The 23,480-nt window shown below is 36.0% G+C and overlaps 5 protein-coding genes and 1 pseudogene across 5 annotated transcripts; 1 reads left to right on the plus strand and 5 right to left on the minus strand.

The window, feature by feature from the left end:
* Nucleotides 1-1,085: 1,085 nt before the first annotated feature.
* LOC120152349 (cytochrome b561 and DOMON domain-containing protein At2g04850-like) lies at nucleotides 1,086-1,541 on the minus strand. Its single transcript, XM_039164588.1, has one exon. The coding sequence runs from the start codon at nucleotides 1,539-1,541 to the stop codon at nucleotides 1,086-1,088; it is 456 nt and encodes a 151-aa protein (XP_039020519.1).
* Nucleotides 1,542-2,234: 693 nt separating this feature from the next.
* Nucleotides 2,235-2,742, minus strand: LOC120152350 (annotated as a pseudogene).
* A 364-nt stretch (nucleotides 2,743-3,106) lies between these two features.
* Nucleotides 3,107-10,728, plus strand: LOC120152470 (cytochrome P450 97B2, chloroplastic-like). The gene is made up of 14 exons (XM_039164688.1): nucleotides 3,107-3,360; nucleotides 3,502-3,682; nucleotides 4,380-4,487; nucleotides 5,051-5,135; nucleotides 6,155-6,393; nucleotides 7,202-7,375; nucleotides 8,076-8,123; nucleotides 8,245-8,304; nucleotides 8,655-8,741; nucleotides 8,861-8,949; nucleotides 9,385-9,476; nucleotides 9,986-10,047; nucleotides 10,151-10,300; nucleotides 10,395-10,728. Exons 1-14 carry the CDS (start codon nucleotides 3,212-3,214, stop codon nucleotides 10,617-10,619), a joined length of 1,749 nt encoding a protein of 582 aa, XP_039020619.1. The 5' UTR covers nucleotides 3,107-3,211; the 3' UTR covers nucleotides 10,620-10,728.
* Nucleotides 10,729-11,737: 1,009 nt separating this feature from the next.
* On the minus strand, nucleotides 11,738-13,098 carry LOC120152226 (protein FAR-RED ELONGATED HYPOCOTYL 3-like). Its single transcript, XM_039164493.1, has 6 exons — nucleotides 12,696-13,098; nucleotides 12,550-12,603; nucleotides 12,412-12,474; nucleotides 12,251-12,316; nucleotides 12,052-12,120; nucleotides 11,738-11,957 (listed from the first exon to the last, which is right to left on the minus strand). Exons 1-6 carry the CDS (start codon nucleotides 13,059-13,061, stop codon nucleotides 11,838-11,840), a joined length of 738 nt encoding a protein of 245 aa, XP_039020424.1. The 5' UTR covers nucleotides 13,062-13,098; the 3' UTR covers nucleotides 11,738-11,837.
* Nucleotides 13,099-13,131: 33 nt separating this feature from the next.
* Nucleotides 13,132-14,471, minus strand: LOC120152351 (protein FAR1-RELATED SEQUENCE 2-like). Its single transcript, XM_039164589.1, has 2 exons — nucleotides 14,303-14,471; nucleotides 13,132-14,218 (listed from the first exon to the last, which is right to left on the minus strand). The coding sequence occupies exons 1-2, from the start codon at nucleotides 14,455-14,457 to the stop codon at nucleotides 13,132-13,134; spliced, it is 1,242 nt and encodes a 413-aa protein (XP_039020520.1). The 5' UTR covers nucleotides 14,458-14,471.
* Nucleotides 14,472-16,705: 2,234 nt separating this feature from the next.
* Nucleotides 16,706-17,239, minus strand: LOC120152244 (60S ribosomal protein L27-3). Its single transcript, XM_039164506.1, has one exon. The coding sequence runs from the start codon at nucleotides 17,189-17,191 to the stop codon at nucleotides 16,784-16,786; it is 408 nt and encodes a 135-aa protein (XP_039020437.1). The 5' UTR covers nucleotides 17,192-17,239; the 3' UTR covers nucleotides 16,706-16,783.
* Nucleotides 17,240-23,480: the final 6,241 nt, after the last annotated feature.

Below are 23,480 nucleotides of genomic sequence, written 5' to 3' on the forward strand. Positions count from 1 at the left end.
CCCCCACTTGAATACCATTTTTGAAGCTGGTTATATGAGTAGGCAACTCATTTGGCTTAGATTTTAGAATTCCAGGCTCATCAGGTTTATAAGTAAACCTATTTTTGTCATTAACCACTGTAACCTGTACAACATGCTTCGAACTCATGTTAGATGAATTAGGGGTCTGTACCTATTCCTCATCAGGTTGATTTTGATCTCCTTTCCGGTCAGTCAAAATCCTCAAAAGCTCTTCTACGTACCCTTGATTTGTAGCCATTCTAGACTCCACAGCAATGATACGCTCCTCTTGATTCTCCCACCATTTAGGAATCTTGGTTTCATCATGAGATTGCTTGACCAAAGCAGTCAAATCTTCCAATTGTTTCTGTAGTGCTGCAAACTCTGATGATTCAGTCATGGTCTGGTTTTTCTTTGTCATTACAACATCAATAGCCAGGAAAAATCAGGCTCTCGATACCAATTTGTTATGAATGGGGTAAAAGAAGAAATAATCGAAGGAATAGGGTTTTTAGAAGCAGAAAGACAAGATTACAGAAAACGTTCTCATTCATTCATTTCATAACTCCTCTTTCTGTTTACATTGCCTTTATTTACATACAATCATAATAGATTCTGTTATGCCAGCTGGACCACTCTCTAACCAATTCTGTTATCATAACAAGAATTGGGCTGCTGCTGGGCTTCCTTTGCTCCACCTGTATCTGCTGGACCAGTCTGCTGAATCTGCTGGGTAATTACTTTAATTCCCCCGTGCTCCTCACGTGCCCTGCTCTCAGGTAATTACTTCCCAATTCTATCTCAATCCCTAACCCTTGATTATTCATTTCCCCCAATTCTCCTTCGATACTCATCTCTCGTCCTCCTTCTTCTCCCTCTCGTCTTCCCTCTCCCACCGTGACACAGAGCTAGTGTTTGAAGAGCCCCCAAGCAAAACGCTGCGAATCCGAGCTTCCTATGGAGTCCATAAGTCACTCCTGGTGAATTTTTACCCATCCTGATCCCTATTGCAAACCCCACAGTTCCGAGGAAAAATGCCGATAACTGGATCCCCAAATGGACGTAAAACCACGTAGGTCCTAGTGCTATTTGTGGCGTAAGTATCGTGCAGTGACGGCTCCCATAGGGAGTAATATGCCCCAGGAGATGGCGTTAAGGATTCCGTGGACGAGTTTCATCATATCCATGTTGTTGTGCTGTTTAGCGGCTGAACCGGACAAGACGTCGAACGTAGTTTTTGAGGAAAGTTCGTTCGATGTCGTGGGATGGATGGTTGGGGAGTAGCCTTGGACATACAATCCTCTGTTCCAAACATGGTGAATTTTGGTATTGTTCGGTACGAGTTTCACCGTGGCACCATTGTGTATAGTAGCCATCTTGCCGCCGTACAAAGTAGCCGAAGAAATCAAGTGGATGTCGAGCAGTCGAGAGAGGAGCAGAGATTTCTGGAGTTTCACAGACGGGTCTAGAATGTAAGGCAGAAGTACTAACTGCCCAGAATTAGGATCCAGAAATGCGACAAGGGCACACGTACCGGTCATTTCCGGGGACATGGGATTGATACCCTACCCGACCCAACCGGAAGGCAAAATGAAAGTGCCGAAGAAACAAAGGTCTAACGTAGCATTGTGGGGATGGAATGTCCAAGCAATGGAGGCTTGTTGTGTGGGGAGTGTCATGCATTTTTGGAAAGTCTCGGTGGCGGTGGCGGTGCTGCAATGAGCTGAAAATGCAGTGTTTAGATGGGAAATGAAAAGGAAAAGGAACAAGACAAAGATCATGGTTGTGGAATTGGACAGGGCTGAGTGTCGGAAGGAAGCTTTGGTTTCAACATTTATGAGATTGGTCTGTAATGATTGTGGAACTGCTTAGCTTTGGAGTAAAGACTCCGTTTAAATTGATTTCAATATCTTCATCTATTTATCAAAACAATTACCTTAATTAATTAAGTTGACAAGATACTTGGTTGAAAATTGTTTCTCCTTGGCTTTGAAGCTAAGCTATAGAGATTAGAATGTGAATGATTAGAGCATCCTCTCCCCTTTATAAAATGGTAGAAGCATCCCTTTCATGATTGTGGATTAATCATTACTCCAAGTAAATTATACAACATTCCATTTGTCGTGTCTGAAAATTTCACCAAGAACCATCCAGGTAAAAGTTTTTTGGCGTGTCTGAAAATTTCAGAAACTTACAATTTCAATAAACAAAACATGTTTCTTTCAGATTCGTACCTAAGATGACAGGAAATTGACGAGTCCGAGTGACTCAACGTGCTGACCCGACAACGGATGAACCTGAGGAATGTTGTCCGAAACCGTACTCCCACCTTGCCACACATGGTTGAAACTCGTCTGATTCCCCAACGGGCCCAGCATACCAAATACGATCATCTGTTTGTCGGCATACTCGGCCGAGATGTCGGAAACCGGTAGCTTGTGACTGAAGTCGAGTAAGCGATCATACTGCCATTACTGTGGCGGAAAGCAAGCAGGGCTTGAGAACCGATCATGCCTCTTCCCGTTGGGTTGAGCGATCTGAACCTTTGTGGTGAGTTGGCTGTAGTTCCAGTGTAATGATGCTTGAAGAACTGGGAGATCCATGCAGGAATCGAAGACTTGGTTGCTTGGGAATGAGTAGTTGGAGCAAGTTTCAGCTTTGGAAATGGAAACCAGAGATGTCAAACTGCAGAGCAGCAGGATTATAGCAGAGGTTTTAGCCATGGCCATATGGTTGAATACTAGGGTTTCAACGAAACCATCCACATATTTTCTTACGTAGCACCAATTCGGACAAAACTCCACAAAAGTGCGACTGATGATTTACACTTTATTGGCACCATATCAAAATGAATGCTAAATCAATAATGTTAGAGAAAATAATGCCTAACAAATAATTATTAGATCTAAAGATGATAATTCGATAAAAAGGGCCAAAATTAATAGCATGAGAATTTTTATGCAATAATTATCCCGAGAAAAGAAAAGCGATTTTCTGCGTTTGCCACAACCGGTCACACTCATTTGTCACTTGACAAGTGTTACTAAAATTATAAAGATACTTTACCATTATGAGTGGAAAGTGTTAGGCAAACAGAACATGCCAATTGCCCACCCTTCACAAATCGCCAATACAATCCATTTATCTAATCTCACCAGCACTCTCCACCGAGACTAAACCAAAACCCACCGTGAAAGTTGCCTTCTTTGCAATGGAAGCAGCCACTGCAACCGCTTCATCTCTGCAGCTTTCCTCAGCCGCTACTTGTGGAAGTTTACGAACCAGTGATTTCTTGTTTTTGGGTGTCTCGAAACCTCCTTCATTTCTCAATCCAAAACTAAAAGCTTCTGTTACCATCAGGTGAGTAGAAAGCTCTAAGTAGGTGGTGGGTACTTTTTTTTTCTTTTAAAACAATGAAAATATTGTAAGTGAAGTTTTGAGTGAAAATGGGTTGGTTTTGTATTTGTTTTGTTGATCGTATTTTTGGTTAAATTTTTGCAGATGTCAATCTACGAGTACAAACGAACCAAAAGCTAAAAGGAGTCTTTTGGATAATGCAAGCAACCTTCTTACCAATTTCTTAAGTGGAGGAAGTCTAGGTTCTATGCCTGTAGCTGAAGGTGCTGTTTCTGATTTGTTTGGTCGGCCTCTTTTCTTCTCTTTGTACGATTGGTTTATAGAGGTACTTAAGTTGAACTACTAGTCTACTACCCTTTTGTTTTTGTCTCTTGAAGTGTTTAATATTGGTACTATTAATAGTTTCTGATACTGTCTTGAGCTTATGGTGCTTTAATCACCTCTGCTTCTCCTGGTTCTGCCCCATTGCACGCATCTTCTAATATTTTAGATGATAGGAAGTTGGTAGAGCTTTAATTGAACTTGTGAGTTACCGACATTTGTTCTTTAGTACACCTGATGCCATATTGGAATTTGACTTCAAAGGTTACTTGTAGTATCCCATAGCTAAAGTGGCAAGTTGAATTCATGCATTTTCTTGTATCATACTCATAATCGTGTTTAAGTTATTTATTTTTATACAGCACTCGATAAGTTAATAATTTGTATTGTTTGTATAGTAGTAGTACCGCGTCATGTTCATACTAGCATTCCCAGATCTACCATAAGCCTGCTTCCTAATATTTGGACTTTAGACTGATGGAAAGTTTCAAGTCTTAAATGTTGGATCGTCTGAAAATTTGAGTTGCTAAATCATATTTGAATCATAACAGTGATTAAGCTATGGAACCTTGTGGCTCAGTTTTGTTTTCCATATAAGATGAGCTATATTCTTTAGATGCTTAGCATTATTTGTGATCTGAGGCTCCTGATTTTTTTTACCTTTTCCACCCTTTTATTTGTTATATTAATTGATGGTGCAGCATGGCTCAGTGTATAAACTTGCTTTCGGACCAAAAGCTTTTGTCGTTGTATCAGACCCTATTGTTGCTAGGCATATTCTTCGAGAAAATGCATTTTCCTTTGACAAGGTATCAATTTTTACATCTTTAATTAATCTCCCCGCCCTTCAAAAACTTTGTTTGGTTTTTCTGTCATAAAAAAAAAACTTTATTTGTTGTTTCTTCTGACCTTAACCGTATTATGTTAAGACAACATCTTTGTATTGTTAAATTTTTATCTAATACATTTTTACATGCTAACCTGGTGTACAAATTTCAATTCCTTTATGTTTCATGTTTACATATATGCATCGAAAGACTTAAGTTCCATTTCCTTATTCTACAATTGATTATTAACTGTGATTTTTACATGCAGACTAATAAAAGGAAATTTGTAGTTCTGTACCTAAATGAGCCACATTTTCCTCTTGAATACTGTTCCATACTCTTTGACATTGAAAGATAAATAAATATAATCAACGAGGTCTCTAGTAATCAAAGAAAATGAGCCAAGCAATTGCTTAGCGAGAAAATGTTGCATTTGATTGCACTGTCATTCACTCTAGAATTTAGGGTCCTTCATTTTAATATTTTTTCTTTCTTTCTGGATTAAAATTTTGAATCCATGTAACAAAAATTTAATTTCTGATTAGGGAGTTCTTGCTGATATACTAGAACCGATTATGGGGAAAGGACTTATACCTGCTGATCTTGACACATGGAAACAAAGGAGAAGAGGTATGAATTCTATGTTATCTAATGTTGAAGTTTTATCTGTGTATAATGGGAGCAAGAGGCAGTTCTTTTGTTCTCAGACTGATAAGCATCTGAAGCATGGTGGGTGGGTGTTTTTTAAATTTCTTTTATTTTGAGCAATTGCTTGTGATCTTGAAACTTTATAGTCAGTTGCTCAAGTTTGGCGAACTTAAATAAAAAAGCCAAGACTTGCTCTTTTCAGACAGACTCAGTAACACAGACTTGATTGGATCAGAATATAAATATAAACATACGCACGCTCATATACATGATTGCATATATATTGCAATTTTGTCACATTTATAATTAACTTCAAGTTCCAGATTCAACAATTTCTAAAGGATTCTGAGAGAGTTAAATAGAGTGGTGGTTATAATATCGGAACGGTGATTATCGGCGAATAAATAAACAAGATTGAAAAAGAAAAACAAAGAACATCAGAATTTACGTGGAAAACCCAAAAGGAAAAAACCACGGGCAGAGGAGAAGAATTTTACTAATGTGAATGAAGAAAATACAAGAGGATTTTAGTGAAAGAAAATAACTTGATATCTAACACTGACTCATAATATCTATTTATAGGGATAAATACTTGATTACAAAGTAAAATTAAATAAAGTAAATATCTACTTTAATAAAGTTTCTTACTTACCTAATATTTATATATTAATTAATTTGTGTCACTTTGAATTCAAGTTAAACTCTAACAGTGATATTAGAGTTTCACATCTGGCATATACATCTTAACTAGAGAGAGAGAAAGATAAGGTCGATGAACATGACATCCATTTGAGGAGACTAATCTGAGAGCATTTTTTCTATTGTCGACACCTAATATTTGCACCTAGTAAACTTGAGAGAAATATAGAATTCCATTTTTACTCTTAACTACTGTAGTTTCTGGAGATATTCATGGCTTTCTAAATTTATTATTATTGTTTTTATTGAGGTAGAAAAATAATTCTCACTGGTAATGTTTAATTTGATTAAAAAACGTGCAGTTATTGCTCCTGGGTTCCATGCACTGTACTTGGAAGCTATGGTCAAAGTTTTCAGTGATTGTTCAGAACGAACAACAGCAAAATTTGAAAAGTTTTTAGACGGAGAACATTCACGCGGAGGAGATGCAATTGAGCTAGACCTTGAAGCAGAGTTTTCAAGCTTGGCTCTGGATATTATTGGACTGGGTGTCTTCAACTATGACTTTGGTTCGGTTACAAAAGAGTCTCCTGTTATTAAGGTCCGACAATACTAACCCTTGCAGAGCACCTCAGCATGGTACTAAGTACTAACGGCTTACCAGTAGCCACGTAAAGTAATAAACACTAACACATGAAATTAAAATGTTTTCTATAAAATTTGTCACATTTATACTTTATACCGTTGGCAATCTTATTAGCTATATCCCTTGCTACTTTGCTAGACGACTACACCTGTGTGATACCTGTTCCTGCAACTCAATTAAAATAGACTCGAAGAACTATGTGTCCATCCATTCTAATCATCACAAGTTGCTCAAATCTAGCTGCTTACTCAACCCTCTCCAAGCATGAAAGAAGCTTATCCTGCAAATTTCGCATCATAATCTGATGGGCAAATTTGAGATTTTCTTGTTACCATCCTTTCATGTGTGCATTACGACTTATAGTGTATACATTAAGTCCTTCAAGTACTTTTTCTTTCACACATCCATAAGAGACCTGAGAAAGTATTTTGATGGCATAGCTGGGCATACAGTCCCTGGATGTTGGTTGCATTGTGGACTGACTACTGAGGTGCTAACAGGAGGACCAGGAAACTACTAACGGGTTTGGACTGACGTATTGAGACAACAATGACGAAATTAATGTCCAATTTTTTACCAGTGCTTTGATAAACAGAAGTTTGCAGCAAAATAATCTGCAATGTTTACTAATTCTATATCTAGGTATTTAGTTTAAACTGTTACTATAACCTCCACTATCCAGGTTACATTGCATGATATCATTACAGTTTAAGCCACATTTACACTCTATTTTCTTACTCACCTTTTGTAAAATATGTTGCAGGCAGTGTATGGTACACTTTTTGAAGCTGAGCATAGATCCACTTTCTACATCCCATACTGGAAAATTCCTCTGGCAAGGTGGGTGGTACCCAGACAACGGAAATTTCACTGTGACCTTAAGATCATAAATGACTGTCTAGATGGACTCATCAAAAATGCAAAAGATAGCAGACAGGTTTGCATTTGATCCATAAATAGTAAGTTGTTTCATTTATTAGAATCATAACAGCTCATGCTTTAGTTCTTCTAGAATAATTACTCAAATTTTAACTGAAGCTGGTTGAGATTCAAAACATGAAATGTCCATCATACTAAGCAAAAAATCATGCGTATCTCTACAGTGAATATTAAATTTGAAAAGTAACCTTAAGCTACTTTGTTTCATGTAATTTATCTAACACCAATTAGTCCCAAAGAATATGTCTCATTTATTAGAAAGAAAGTATAGCATGGAGTAACCTCCAAGTCCCACCTGAAAAGGCTAATCAGGTACAATAAATTTAAGATTTATGGCTGAACCATGGCTTTTAAGGTTATTGGCCTTCTTTTGGCCTTTTACATAGCAGTTCAGCACTGATGAATTGATGAAGATTTAGTTCCACTCAAGAATCAAGACACTCTGGTCTCACAGGAATGATCCTAGTTAACCTGCATAAAAAAGATCCATGGCTTCGAGAAGTGGAATATGTTATAAATTGTTTTCGTAAGTTGTTGTCTCAATTGAAGCCAATACTGCAACATTTGGGTACACTTCTAATATATCTTGTAGAATGCAGTTTTTGCTTTTGCTAATTAGATTGGTAGAAATCTACAAGAGTTCTTGTAGCATGCCCGATATAAACTAACTATTTAGTATTACTCATGTTTGATGACAGGAAGCGGATGTTGAAAAACTGCAGCAAAGGGATTACTCGAATATTAAGGTGCAGTTAAATCATCATAGAAGTGCTTTCAGCTAAATGTTTCCTGTTTCTTCTATTGTTGGGCGGTGATATGTTTTAGGGAGCATTTAGAAATTTAGATATCATATCCTTATGGCTTCAGGATGCTAGTCTTTTGCGGTTTTTGGTGGACATGAGGGGAGCAGATGTTGATGATCTCCAGGTAAAAAATTATCTTCCGCTGATTTGTGTTTAGAAGAATAGGATTAACTCAATATAATATGGATTCTCTTCTTGTTGATGTTATTATAGTTTATCGGAAAAGTTGTCTTACGTCCACAGTTCTCCCTCGGTCTCTTCTTGGTGTGTCTCCTTTCACGGGTTTATGAAACCACCTCCTAGTGTTTCCTGCTACTTTAGGAAGCACAAATACCTGTTCTCATTCATTGTAGGGTTAGAAACACTTTTTGGCTGGTTCTACCTGTCCGTAGATGATAATTCTTTTGATATTTTTATCTGCTAAACTGGTATTCTTCATTAAACTATATTCAACCTTGTGGCTTTTTTTAACAGCTGAGAGATGATCTAATGACTATGCTTATTGCTGGCCACGAAACAACAGCAGCTGTTCTTACGTGGGCTGTTTTCCTTCTTGCACAAGTATGATCCCTACTACTAACTTTTGGAGCAGCGTTCCTTTTGTTATGCCGCTTTTATATGTGTGTGTGCCACACAACTTTTGTGTCATATTGATGTGTGTTATTTTGGTGAAAATGCAGAACCCGTCTAAAATAAAAAAAGCCCAAGCAGAGGTCGATTCGGTTCTGGGCCAGGGGAGACCAACTCTTGAATCAATTAAAAAGTTAGAGTAGGTCTCCAAGATTACTCTGATGAAAACTTCCTGCCGCTTTATGTTATAATTAGCTTCTATAAGTTTTCTGTTCATGCTGAAACAGGGGGTAACACATGCTAATGGAAATGGACAATTATTATTAAACTACTATTATGCACAATTTTAAAATTATACTTTTCAATCCCCCTCCCTCCATTGATGTCCAAAGTTGAGTAAGTTTCAATAAATGTTAACAAAAAACCATTCAGTCCAAAGTTCACACTTATTTAAATTGTTCTATTATTGTATTCATGTGGTTATTACAGTCATGGAATATGTGAACTTATTATTATATCGAAAATTTATTTCGTATCACTAGAAGACAGCCTTTCATTTCCATGTGATCTGATTACAGGTATATCAGTCTTTTGACAGTATAATGACATTCTGGATTCTGCTCTTCCCTTTTAGGTACATAAGACTTATTGCCGTAGAGGCTCTTCGTTTATATCCTCAACCTCCACTGCTTATCAGACGGGCTCTTGAAGAAGCTGTGTTGCCAGGTATATCTCATTTAGACTCTCTCTCTCACGGGGTTCAAACACTTGGGTTTGGTTTTAACAAACATCAGTATGTTGGAGATTGATGTTTTCTTTGGAGCCGATATATTTCACATGTTCGGTTAATGCTTATATTACAAATAGGGTAATATATTTGTCAGTAAATAAAAAACTGATGTTATCGGCATATAGTTCATTTATGGAGGATAAGATGATTCTAAGAGTGAACGTTTCCGGATTAAAAAACTAAAATGAAGAAATGGGAAGAGCAATAAAAGTGTTGGAAACAACTGAGTTAACAATCATATGTGATCATATGAGGAAGAGAACAGGGTGTTTTAGGGAGACTAAGATGAAGCGCAGGGAATTTAAATGATGTAACTGTAAAAAAGAACCAAATCATCCTCCATTGGCATTTGGTGCAACATAAATCAGTGGTTGTCAAAATAAGTGCACGCGAGAACGAAATTTGCTATAATTTTGGCTTAAAAGCCGAGCTTTTTTATTGACAGGAGGTTACAAAGGTGACAAAGATGGCTACACCATTCCTGCTGGGACCGACATCTTCATATCTGTGAGTTAATCCGGTGTTTGCTTCTTCATAAACCCTTGAAAGTTTCTTGTTTCGAGTCCCATCTGTTTTCGTTGATATCATTTTGGAAATACAATTCTTTCAGGTATATAATCTCCATAGATCTCCATACTTTTGGGACAAGCCCCATGAATTTGTTCCGGAGAGGTTTCTAGAACAAAAGGAGAGTGGAGGCATCGAAGGATGGGCTGGTTTTGATCCATCTCGAAGCCCCGGAGCATTATACCCTAATGAGGTTTATCATCATAAGCTCAATGTTCTAATCAAACCACACCGTGCTCAAATTCATGTTTCTTATATGCAAGTTTGTTGTTATTTTCAACTATCAGATTATATCAGATTTTGCTTTCTTACCCTTCGGTGGGGGACCGAGGAAGTGCGTCGGAGATCAATTTGCACTCATGGAATCAACCGTGGCATTGGCTGTGTTGCTGCAAAAGTTTGATGTGGAACTGAAAGGATCCCCTGAATCTGTGGAGTTGGTTACAGGAGCAACAATGCACACCAAGAATGGATTATGGTGCAAGCTAAAGAAGAGGTCTAATGGCAATTGACTTTCACCAAGAATTTGAGCTTCTGTACCATTGTACCTAACTAGTGGAAAGAGTATAAACATTATTTCGAACTTTCTGAAAAAGGAAAGGTAAATCATGGGTTTGCTCTAATATTAAATTATAAATATTTGAATGAAAATTTATAAAAATATTTTAATTGTTACACTATCCAAGTTTAAAGAAAAAATATATATAACAAATAATTAATATAATTAGTATATCAAACTTATATTTTTAAATAATTTTCATGATATGATATTTATTTATATAAAATATGGTATAATATACTATAAAAAATAATATTGTGATATCAAGTGGACAAATATATTATTTTTCAATGTATAAGATCTACTTTTAATAACTCAAAATTAAATATTATTTTAATTAATTATATTTTTTACAACACCTCATAAAATTATAAAATGATTAATATGCAAATATTAAAAATATGAAATAATTTTAACTACTTAAATTTATTAATATTTCACTAAATTAAACTTTTTGTATATTATAATTATTAAGTTTAAAATTTTGAGTAAAACACGAAGAATAAGAATTGAGAATGATCCATATGAAAAGAATTCATTATTTCAATGGTATTTGTATCCAAAATGATGAGAATTATTCATTACCAATTTGGAAGTAACGACATTCCCACTATTTTAACAAAAAAATATTACTATTAGTAGTAAATTATTAGCTGGTAATGATCTTTTCCACGAACCAAACGTAGAAATACAATTCCGGAAAAGATTATTCCCCTTGACAATGATCTTTTCTGCGAACCAAACATCCTAACTGGAAAAAAGGAAGGTTGTATTATTGACCTGTAGATGTTGGCAACCCTAAAAGAATAAACTCTAACTTATCCTGCCGATCCAATGATGTGTTGAAAATTGTTTATATCGACTTCTTCATCGTATAAATGTATAGAAATGCTATTATTGCAACTATTATAGGTGCTTATCATGAAGATGCTTTGATGAAATGCCATGAAATTGAGTCGAGTCCAGGGACTGATCCTGCAATCAGAGTAATGAATTCATAATAAAGGCATGCATCATTATTGACCGAACTGATTATAACTTTTGTCCCTATAAGGAACATACCTCACCCTGCATGGCCGGGGATCTAAAGGGAAGATGAGCCTGCAACAATGTTCCGGGGGAGGTTGCTTCAGATTCCAAATCACTTGATATTTAAAACGAAATATTTTCATTAAACAAAAGCCTGAAAAGAAAAGAAGGCAGTTATCTCCAGCAAGTTCAGTACCAGTGTCTGCAAACTCTGTTGGTTCCCATAGTGATTATCACGGGCTGGTAGTGAATGTAGCTGTCCCTAAAAATAGTTAATAGATTGAAAAGGCATATAATTAGAGCAATATAATGCTTTCAAAACATTCTGCAGGAAAATCTTAACAGTCCTGACATACCAGGCCTGATAAGTTTTGTTGATTGTTATAATAACCACCGCGAAATGGACAGATTGAGTTCAACTGTTCCTGCAGGAAGTACAAACCTGGTAAGGCTATCTTATAATCATGATAAACTTGGCTAGAAACCTTATTGTCTACAATTCGAAGGTAGAAAATGAATGTTATAATATAACGTGATGTTAAGAGACTCCAATACCGGTCCTTGAATATTCTGTTGAGCACCATAGTAACCATCAAGAGTTGGGGCTCTAACGCTTACATCCTACAAAATTCATATCAAATACCAAACATATATTCATATGGTTAGCCAGCTTCATTATAACAAACCACTGTGTTTGGGTGAAGGACATTGCATACCATCCCATGCATGTCCTGCTGGGAAACAGAACAACCATCTAGTATATTTGCTCTTGAGCTTATCTGTTACAAAAAAACCAAAAATGATAATGTCAATGTCATTTCTTATATTCAGTCAAAATATGTAAGACAACAAACCATCTGCTGGCAGCTGTCTTGTTCCATAGTTATTCCTTCCAACTCAAACTGAACCTACAGTAGAAAAATGATCATTTCAAAAACCCTATAATATTGCCCAAGTACAGTTTAAGAATCTGCATGTCAAACATTGAGCCTAAACAGACCTTTCTCTTTTTGTATGCTTTCTTCTTCTTAGACGACTTGGTTGTAGCATTCCAATGATTCTCTACTTCAGTCTCAAGAAAACCGTGAACCGGTAGTGTTCTTGCCTCAGAAACACTTTTTCCAGAGTTGTTCACACCCGCACAATATTTCAAGGCTTCTTCCAATGCTTGTAGCGCAATACTATATGCTTCTTCAGTTAAAGAACCTTCTTCACCCAATTCGATGGCCCGCTTGCATAGATCATTGAATCGTTGCACACGATAATGAAGCCTGTTTGATTTTTCACCTAGATTTTGCCTAATCTTCGCCTCTTTGGTCCAACGTTTTAATATATAGTGGCATGGAATATCAGAAACACCAGACATCTGAAGAACAAGGAGGGAATGCTTACAAAGGAAACCTTTGTATTCAAATGAGCGGCATAAACAGCATATATCAAATTTTCTTTTGCTCCAAACTACAAGGAATTTTGGCGTTCTTCAAAATCATCAACTCGAAAGAAAACTGTGTCCTCATCTTCACTTTCCTTCTGTAGGACACCATTCCCAAAATCTCAGCTTGAAATTTCTTGAACACTGTATCTGTAAAAATCATGGACATTTGCTTCTCAAAAGCTGAGGCAGATCTCAATAAAGGTTGCTTATTTTGTATTTCAAAATCAGCTTTGGCTTCCATTTCATACAACTCTAGTGAGAATGATTTAATTAGCTGCCCAATGAACTCACTGAATGTAGCTGCTTTATGAATGAACTTGTCAAAGAAAGATGCAACACTTTCAGACCGCTCAATCGTAGATATTCCAGCTAAAAATACATGCCGCATATAAATAGGAGCCCACATTTCCCGATCATTATACAATGAAAGAACCCATTCATGTTCCTTCAGCTCAAACTTGTCGACCATCCTACACCATCTCTCTTCAAACTGTTCATGTGTCCAAGACCTATATATGCATTTATTGAACTTTTTCATGAAATTCTCATTCTGATCCACAATACAATCTGAATTCTCAGGAAACTTACTCAGTACATGCCACAAACAGAAACAATGGCGAGAGTTGGAAAACACATCAGAAACAGCTCCATTCAAAACTCTGTCTTGATCAGTAAGTACCACTTTAGGAGCTTTCCCACCCATTGCTTTAAGCCAAGAACGCATTAACCAAACAAAAGCTGATGTAGTACTCTCCCCAATCAGAGCACATCCAAGCAACATGTACTGGAAGTGATGATTTACTCCAATAATAGGAATGTAAGAAATCTTGTATTTGTTTCTAACAAAAAAGGTATCAAAAAATACCACATCACCAAAGTGACTGTAATTATGTCTACCTCTTGCATCAACCCAGAACACACTCCTTACACATTTTTCGTTATCAAAATCCATTGCATAAAAGGAATCTGGATTCTCATCCTTCATACACATAAAAAAATTAAGCATCAGTTCTACATCTTTCTCATCTAGAACCAGCTGCAGGCCTTTTTTTTCGCATGCCACTGCATCAGGCTGTTTGTTCCTTCCCCTGATAGCATAGTAAAAATCATCAGGACAAATTTCATGGTCATGCTCTTCCACAAAACTATGGATTATCCATTTTTCATCTTGCCTCCTCTTCATATGCATGCGTGCTTTGCAACCAGTCTTTGGACATGACCGAGGATTGAAAGTTGTGTTAGATTCACGCTTGCTTCCAAATCTAGAACATGCAACTTTTACATCAATAAAATTTCCAGATCTTTTTGAACGACGACTAGAAACCATTGTGATTCCAAATCCCACAGATCTAGCATACTCTCGGTAAAAAGAATTTAGTCAACAACCGAAAATGTTAGTCAAAGGACCATAATGAATTTATTTTCTAAATTGAAGGGTAACTTTGAGAGAAAATAATACGAAGACCACATTGATTTTTTTTTAAAAGTATAGGTGATTAGGGTGTCTTTTTGCCATTTATTTTTTTCTTTCAAATAAAAGTATGTACGTGAATAACTATTCTAAGGTTGTAAAAAAAACTATTCTAAGGGTTAAATTATACATCCACAAATTAAATGATCTCAATAATTAAAAAGATGATTGTTGTTTCTAGGAGTTATGGGTTCGAGCACTAATGATTGTAAAATGTTTAAGCACTTATTATCAAATGATTGAGTTGTTCGCAATTACTTTAGATTAGTAAAAAAAGGAGTTAAATTAATTACACCCTTATAAATAAATTAAATTGAATATCCTAATTTCATCTCTAAATTATCATTTTTATTTTGAATTGATTCTCAAACTTTGAACATTTAAATTTTACACCCAGATTATATACTCATTCTATATGATCCTTAAACTTTTAAATCTTCCAATCTCATCCTCAATTTCAACTATAATTTAACCTAAATTAAATGATTTCCAGATATATAACAATATAATTTGATCTAACAATTTTATCTATATCAATAGTTTGAGATAAAAGTGAAATATTTAAAAGTTTAAAAACCAATACAAAAATCACAATTTAAGGATAAAATTGAAACATTCAAAAGTATAAAGACCAGTTTAAAATGAGAGATATAATTTAAGGATATAGTAGAGCATTCAAAAGTTCAAAAACCAATTTAAAACAAAGGATACATTTTATTGATGTGTGATGTAATTAAGTTTGACTGGTTTTAATTGATAAAAAAGTTAAATTGGGTATCGTTGAGAATCACAAACGAAAAAGAAATATTATTCGTCCAACTGCCCGTCACTGATTTATAACCATAATGAACTTAAATAGCCACTCACTGATTTATAGCCATAATGAACTTATATCGGCGCCTGCATCAAACAGATGAATTATGCCATCTAAACCTACCGATAGTTGGATTGCAGAGATTTTAGCATTTAATTTTTCTTTTTTGGAAATGGCAAACCAGATTCTTTCAATTTCCCGGAGATTATCTATGGGATTTTCCACTCAAGATTCTTCATCTGGCAAGCAACAGTAGAGAAAAACGCACATAAACATGGACTAACAAAACCCGAATACATCATACCCTGAAAACCAGAAACATAGAAACACTATCCCTGTACAGACCTTGCTTCTCTGTGGTCATTGTGTAACAAGTGCATAGTGTCCCCTGGATAGATCGTTATGTTGTTTAACGATCTACTGTGCCTTTGCACAGCCTCTCCTCACAATCAGCTCACTGCTGTTGGAGGAAAATAACCATTCTATGCACAACACTATGAAAGCAGGCTAATAGCCCAACTCCACTACCTAAAGCTTACGAATTCAAACAGCACCACATGTTGCACACTACGGTTGCTGTTGGAGGAAAATAACCATTCTATGCACACTACATGAGCACCCTAGAAGAAGAAACCAGCTAATAGTTACACTACTTCACCCGATGATGAAGATTATGATTCCGATTTAAATAAACCCACCACAACTACCTAAAGCTTCCGAAATTCAAACACAAACACTATATACAGCAGACTTAGGTTTCTATTCCCGGGACAATCATTCTAGGAGCAAACCATATATGACAAAAGCAGCTAATAGTTACACTACCCTACCCACTGATGCAGATTATGAATTTGATAAGCTCAACTTCGCATCAAGCTTCTAAAATTCAAACAAAAGCACTTGTTGCAAATCTCAAAACCAAGAATGTAATACATTGTATAATACCTATACTCAAAGCTTGCTCTCTCGATCAATGAAGATCAAGAAAAACCACATCTAAGCAGACTCACAATGCAATAGGAACAACAAATGTCTCTGAAAATGAAGATTACCCATCTGACGGGTTAGCAAAACATTGCCATTTTGGGTTCAAAATCCATCAATAAATCAGTGACAACGATACTGTCAAACATTAAAAGATTCAATTCTCAGCTATCATCGATCTACAGATCCACGGTAAAACAAAATGAAAATCATAAAAGACCCAGAATAGTTCAAAAGCTTAAATTTCTTGAAGAAACGAGCATATCACGTGCCATAATTTAACAAAAATAAGAACCCATAAATATCTCATCGAAACATATTCAAACCCCATTTTTTCAAAAAAAAAAGTACATAAACAGTAAACATTTTGTTCCAATAAAACCCCTAGAACCTGAGCTTAGTAAAGAACCACCTGTTTTTTCCAGTCTTGAACCTCTCTTCGAACCTCGCCTTAGTTGCCTTACAAGCGGCCACCTTCTTGTCCTTCGTCTGAAGTGCATCGACAGTAACCACATCTTTCAAATCCACGTCGAGGGTGTAGCGCGTAGGCATCAGGTGCTGGTAATTGACGAGCTTGACGAAGCACTTGACGCGTGATTTCTTGGCTGTTTTCTTGGCTGAGTCCTTGCGGATAACCTTGCTCGGATACTTCTTTATCCCTGCAACCAAACAGTGGCCATAGGGGCGGTCACGTGTGCCATCGTCGAAAGATTTAACAATGACGGCTTTGCGACCGGCGTATCGTCCTTGGAGAACGATAACGGCCTTGTTTTGTTTCAGAAACTTCACCATCGTAACGGAAGCGGCGTCGGCTCTGATTCTCTACTCCCAAAAACCCTACGTAAAGAAGGAAAAACGAAAATGAGGTAATATATACCGTGAAACCCTAGCACTTTCGGATTTCTTGTGGGCTTGGGCCGAAGATAGCTATGGTGAGTTTTTTGGTAGATTCTGGCGGGCTTAATCAGATCCAATTATTTTCGTAGATAAGGTGGATTTAGCCCGTCTCGATCCAGGAGCCCTTATATGGCAGCAGGGATACTATAAAAAAACTCGAAGCTCGCCGTCAACACCACCATCGAGTTTCGCCAAGAAATCAGCGGCTATGTTTGCCTCTCTCCTGATGAGTTTGTAATCAATCTGCCAATCTGTATTCAGAAGATCAAAAATAGGATGAACCAAAGCGAGAGGGCTATCAGCAGTTGCCGAGGTAACCATTTGGAAAGTATCCGAGTTATCAGCATGTAGGAGTAAATTACGAAAACCGTTATCCCATGCTAATTGCAGGCCCATTAATATTCCCCAGAGCTCCGTCTGAAATACTGAAGAGGTGCCCTGTTTATGATTAAACCCCATAATGAACAGACCGTCATGAATCCTTAGAAGACCACCGACAGAACTACTGTTAATCACGTTCACTGCACCATCAGTGTTTAAGCAGAAGCAACCAAGAGGAGGTGGCTCCTATTAAACTTTGAGAGCATGGGTGAAGATAAAGATTGAGTGCACCCGAATTGTATATAGTCACTCTGAGAAGACCTTGATAGAACAAAGTTTCAATGGAATGGCTGATATTAATTGTTATGCATTTATATTAATCATAATTTTTTAATTTAAATAATCCTATCATAATCACCAAAATCACATAGCCCGAATTGTACCCTCTTCCCAAGATATTGCTCCTGAACTCAATAAAAACACGTAGCCCGAAGTGCTCTTCCTATCATCCAAAATCACCAGCATAATCACTATCCGTATAAGCAATCAAACCATCTTCTTCTCACTTCCTATAATAAATTCCAAACCCAGTAGTTCCTTGTAAATATCTCAACACTCGCTTTGCCTCCTACAGATGCAACTCAGTAGGATTCTCCATGTATCGACTAATCAAATTCACTACAAACATTATATCTGGGCGAGTTGCCGTGAGATACATCAGGCTACCCACAATTTGTTTGTAATAGGTCTTGTCCACCTTAACTCCATCTTCATCCTTCATAAGCTTAATGCCAGGAACAATTGGATTACGCACGAAATTACAGTTGTCCATTCCAAGTTTGTGTAGAAGTTCTGATGCGTACTTCTGATTCACAAAAAAACAGTCTGATTTCTGCAACACTTCAAGACCAAGAAAATACCTTAATTTTCCAAAGATCAATCGTATCAAATTCATTCTTCATTGAGGCTTTGAATTCTGCAATCATCAATTCATTATTTCCAGTAAATATATGATAATCAACATAGAGATTAACAATAAAAAATTTCCTTTGTCCTTTGTTTTTACAAACAAGGTATGCTCATAGTCACATTTCTCAAAACCTTCATTGATAAAATAAGCTTCAATGCGACTGTACTAAGCACGTGGTGCTTGTTTAAGTCCATAAAGTGCCTTTTTTAGCTTATAAACCTTGTGCTCATTTTTTTTTCCACATAACCAAGAGGTTGCTCAATAAAAACATTTTCATTCAACTCACCATGCAAAAAAGCAGATTTCACTTCTAGTTGATAGAGGGTCCATCCCTTTTGAGCGGCAAGTGCGATAATCAATCGAATTGTCTCCATAAGTGCTACAAGTGCAAATGCCTCCTTGTAGTCCACTCCATGTTGCTGAGCGTAACCCTTCACAACAAGTTGAGCCTTGTATTTATTTGCCTCCCCATTTTCATCAATCCTGGTCTTATAAACCCACTTCACTCCCACCTTCTTCGCACCTTGTGGTAAGTCCACCATTTTCCATGTATTGTTTCGTTCTATTGCTTCTATTTCAACATCCATTGCTTTTCTCCATTTCTCAAGTTTTACTGCATCTGCAAAATGACAGGATCAGCAGTCGCAAATAAAACGAAATGAGATGCATTCTCTTCTTCAGATAGTCCTTCTCCTGATACATAATCTCTCATTCAAAACGGTGGCATTCTATTTCTCTCTTCCTCGTAACTATCTTCACTTAAGAAGATGAAGAATTTTCTTAATCAACATGAACACCAGTGGCATCCCCATCTTCAACATCAACTGCACCCTCATCTTCTTCTAAGGATGTTCCGTCATTTGTTTCATCACTCCATTCCAGATCGCACGCAATGACAACTTCATATGTCTTATCCCAATCCTAACATTTGTCTTCTTCAAATACCACATCTCTACTTGTTACAATCCTTTTTGAAATTGGATTGCAAAGCCTGTACGCCTTTTACTCTTCGCTAACTCAAAGAAGAACACAGCTGAAACTCTTATCATCTAGTTTACTTCTCATACTATCAGGTACATGAACATGTGAAACACATCCGAACACTCAAAAGTACTCAACTGAATGTTTGAATCTATTCCAAGCTTCCTCCGGTGTTTGATCTTTCACCGTCATTGTTGGACTGAAATTCAAAACATGGACTGTCCAGTTTACCGCCTCAGGCCAAAAAGTTTTTGGAATTTTCTTTTGCGATAGCATACTACGAACCATATTCATGATGGTCCTATTTTTCCGTTCGACAACCCCGTTCTGCTGTGGCGTATATGTTGTTATCAATTGTCTTTGTATACCATTCACATCACAAAAATTGTTGAAATCTCTCGATGTGAATTCGCCTCCTCGATCAGTTCGTAAAATTTTAATAGATGAACCTGATCCTTCTCAACACGGATTTTAAAACCTTCGAAAATTTGAAGAGCATCAGATTTTTCAGACAAGAAATAAATCTAAGTTTTTCTATTGAAGTCATCAGTAAAAGTTAAGTACACACCTCTTCTTGCTATTGGAGATGGGTGAAATTGGTCCACAAATGTCAACATGTACCAACTGAAGAATATGTGATGCTCTCCAAGACTCCTAGTGCTCTTCTTTGGAAACACACCCCTATGTTGCTTTCCTACGAGACAATCTTTGCACATCTTTGATGGGGACATGAGTTGTGGAAACCCATTCACCATACCCTTTTGTTGAAGAGTTCTTAGGCCTTTAAAGCCTAAGTGCCCATATCTGCAATGCCAAAAGTGCACCAAATCTTTTGTAATTGTATAGAAACAAGCTGATGCAATTGGTTGACTTATAGCAGTGAACATGTACATTTGATTGGAAGACATTTTCACATCCATGATTAAACCTCTCTCAGGATGATACAATTTACATCTTTCAAGCTGAAATAAAATGGCCAATCCCTTTTCTTGTAACTGTCCGATGCTAAGCAAATTATTCTTTAATCGTGGTACGTAAAATACTCCAGTAAGAATCTGCATGACTCCATGAATTTGCAGCCTTACATTGCCCTTTCCCATTACAGTCATGCTTGAAATATTACCCAGCTTTACCGTATCTCTGAAATTTTCATCAAAGTCCATAAAGTAATCCTTTGTTTCGCACATATGGTTGTTGCATTCAGAGTCCAAGAACCAATTGTCCCTTTTGTTGAGCGTATGTGTATCCACAAATGCCATCAACAACATTTCTTCTTGGGTTTCTACGTAATTGGCCACTTTGGTTTGACACTCCTATTGAAAATGCCCAAGCTTATGACAATTGTAACATTCGATATTAGATTTATCAAAAAATTGTTGTCCTCTTCCTCGACCTCTTCCTCTATAGCTTCCTTGGCCTCGACCACCTCGGCCTTTTCCTTCATATCGATCTTCAATAGAGATCTTCAATGCATGTGTTTCTTCAACTAAAGCAGTTGTATTGATGCCATGCTCATGAACAAGCAAATTGCTTTGTAATTCATCAATACTCAAGGTGCTTGTGTCTTTAGACTCCTCAATTGCACACATAACATAATTAAATTTAGGAGTCATTGATCTGAGAATTTTCATTACCACTTCCTCGTCATTTTATTAACAATGGTAAGAGTACGAGCAAAATACTCATTAACTGACTCGTCCGACTTCATTTCAAAAACTTCAAACTCTTTCCGTAGAGCTTGCAATTGTGAACGTTTTACTCTTGTGGCCCCTTAATATTTTTGTCTCAGAGTCCCATATACTCTTAGAGGTGTCCTTATTTAGTATAGTTTCAAGGACTGTATATTCCAACGCCTGAAACAAATAATTCTTTGCCTTCAAATCTTTCAACTTTTGATCTACAAGAGTTTTTCTCTGCGCCTTTGTCAAACCACCACCTTCTGCTGCTGCAGGCACTCCATAATCCACCACGCACCAATATTCTTTAGATCGTAAGAAATTTTCCATGAGCAATGCCCAATGATCATAGTACCCGTCAAATTATTGAAAACTCCTTCGATTTAGGTAAAAGAAACAAAAACGACCAAGTAAAGGGACCTGAAGGTTGATTGATGTGTTGTCGCTGGTTGTCGTTCATCTTCTAAGTTAGTTCGAACAAACAGGAAATGAAGATACGTGCTTTCAAGAACCGAGAAGAAAGTAATTTCTATAAGAGAAATTGGGATATTATATATATATATTGGAGAGTTTTTCTTGGAAAGTGGAAGCTTCCCTTCTGAATTGCCGTCGTCGGCCGGCGGGCATGACCATATGTAATCAAGCATCGGTTTACACATCTCCCTCCCCTGGGCTTTCTTATTTTAATATATTCCATTCTTGTAACTTTGGTTTCACCTTGTCCATTATTTGGCAATTTCATTTTTTTTAAGTTTATATAATGGTGAAATTATTTTAATCTCAAAATAATAAAAATTAATTTAATCTCTAAAAATTATAAATTTATGGACTAATGTAATTCAATGGTAGGAGAGAGGGTTGCTATTCTTAGAGGTCTCAGGTTCGAGCACCAATCACTATATATAGAAGTATTTGAGTCAAATAATTTAAAACATATACTGCCCTTGTAATCATCTCAATTCAATCGAAAAGAAATTTTTTTAACTCTTTAAGAATTTATATTTTAATCTCAATAATATATATATTGAAAGTGGTCTGTTCATTGCTTCTTCTGCCTATTAAATATGTTCATTGTTGATATCTTTTGATAATTTTTTTTAACTTTAACTCATTATTATTTAAAATTTATTATTTGTAAAAATATGAAAAAGTATATTTTAAAATTTTTAAATCAAGTCGTTTTTAAATATATATTTTATAAAATTTATTTTTCAAAATTTTAAAAATTTAACTTTTAAAAAGATCAATAATATACACTTTTAATGAAACGAAATGGATAATTTATTTATGTCAAATACCCAAATTATGTAGAAAAAAATAGATGGGTCTTGAAGTCGGCCCACCTAGCTGAGATGTAAATGGAGACTAAATTCTTAACAAATTTATTAACTGTACGTGCCCGTCATCTATTGGTGAGGATTTTTTTTAATAGTTGAAGTAATTTTAAGATATTATTTATGTAGAATTTTTTAAATCAATTTATATAATATATATATCTTATGCACGTAACTATTTAAATTAATTTGTTTAGAGAATAATATTTTTTATCATAAAATATTTTTTGAAGAATTTGTGAAAAAATTAAAATATAATACGTGTATTCGATATTAAGTCAAATACGATGAATAAAATTATTTATTTAAAACATAGTGGGTCTTTTAGGGGATTTCCTTTTCCTTTGAAGCGAGGCTAAACTAGCATCTCATTAAAACGAAGAAAGAGTTGAAAAGTCAAAATCAAGCTATTACTAGAAGAAATAATAGGTCAAATATGACTACTATTTTCATGAAGTAAAGCTATTCGATTCCTGAAATGAATCGCTTCATTGATATTTCATCGAGTTTAATAAAAACATGTTTAAAATAAATTAGTTTTGAAAGAATAATTTTGAATATAAATTCTTTCAAATATTAATGATAACGACATTTCATTTAAATTAATCATTCAATTATTTATATATTTTAAATATATTTTAATTATAAGGTAAACTACGTATTTAGTCGTCTAATTGTTTTCATAGTTTCATTATTGTCACCAACTATTTTTTTAAAGGTAAAAAGGTTCTTAACCTAGAGGTCGTGGGATCGAGTCCCACGGAGGACATTTCATAATTCGGAGGTCTCCTACGGAAGTTGTTCTCAACCTGGTGTTGGGGGCAGTCTACTATCTTACCTCCCCTTACCCCATACATATGGGAAAAAAGGGACAACCATGTCGTTAAAAAAAATCAACATGA

Source organism: Hibiscus syriacus, unplaced genomic scaffold, assembly GCF_006381635.1.
Source record: "Hibiscus syriacus cultivar Baekdansim isolate YM2019G1 unplaced genomic scaffold, ASM638163v2 tig00111088_pilon, whole genome shotgun sequence".
Taxonomy (NCBI): Eukaryota; Viridiplantae; Streptophyta; class Magnoliopsida; order Malvales; family Malvaceae; genus Hibiscus; species Hibiscus syriacus.

Excerpts from the sequence above, each read along its gene's own strand:
- LOC120152349 (XM_039164588.1), bottom strand. The coding sequence starts at position 1,541 with ATGACCGGTACGTGTGCCCTTGTCGCATTTCTGGATCCTAATTCTGGG.
- LOC120152470 (XM_039164688.1), top strand. The coding sequence starts at position 3,212 with ATGGAAGCAGCCACTGCAACCGCTTCATCTCTGCAGCTTTCCTCAGCC. Across the intron at positions 8,124-8,244 it reads GGGATTACTCGAATATTAAG|GATGCTAGTCTTTTGCGGTT; the intron begins GTGCAGTTAAAT and ends TTATGGCTTCAG. Across the intron at positions 9,477-9,985 it reads TGAAGAAGCTGTGTTGCCAG|GAGGTTACAAAGGTGACAAA; the intron begins GTATATCTCATT and ends TTTTATTGACAG.
- LOC120152226 (XM_039164493.1), bottom strand. The coding sequence starts at position 13,061 with ATGTCTGGTGTTTCTGATATTCCATGCCACTATATATTAAAACGTTGG. Across the intron at positions 12,604-12,695 it reads AAGCATACAAAAAGAGAAAG|GTTCAGTTTGAGTTGGAAGG; the intron begins GTCTGTTTAGGC and ends TTTCTACTGTAG. Across the intron at positions 11,958-12,051 it reads AACAAAACTTATCAGGCCTG|GGACAGCTACATTCACTACC; the intron begins GTATGTCAGGAC and ends AACTATTTTTAG.
- LOC120152351 (XM_039164589.1), bottom strand. The coding sequence starts at position 14,457 with ATGGTTTCTAGTCGTCGTTCAAAAAGATCTGGAAATTTTATTGATGTA. Across the intron at positions 14,219-14,302 it reads CGCATGCATATGAAGAGGAG|GGGAAGGAACAAACAGCCTG; the intron begins GCAAGATGAAAA and ends CTATGCTATCAG.
- LOC120152244 (XM_039164506.1), bottom strand. The coding sequence starts at position 17,191 with ATGGTGAAGTTTCTGAAACAAAACAAGGCCGTTATCGTTCTCCAAGGA.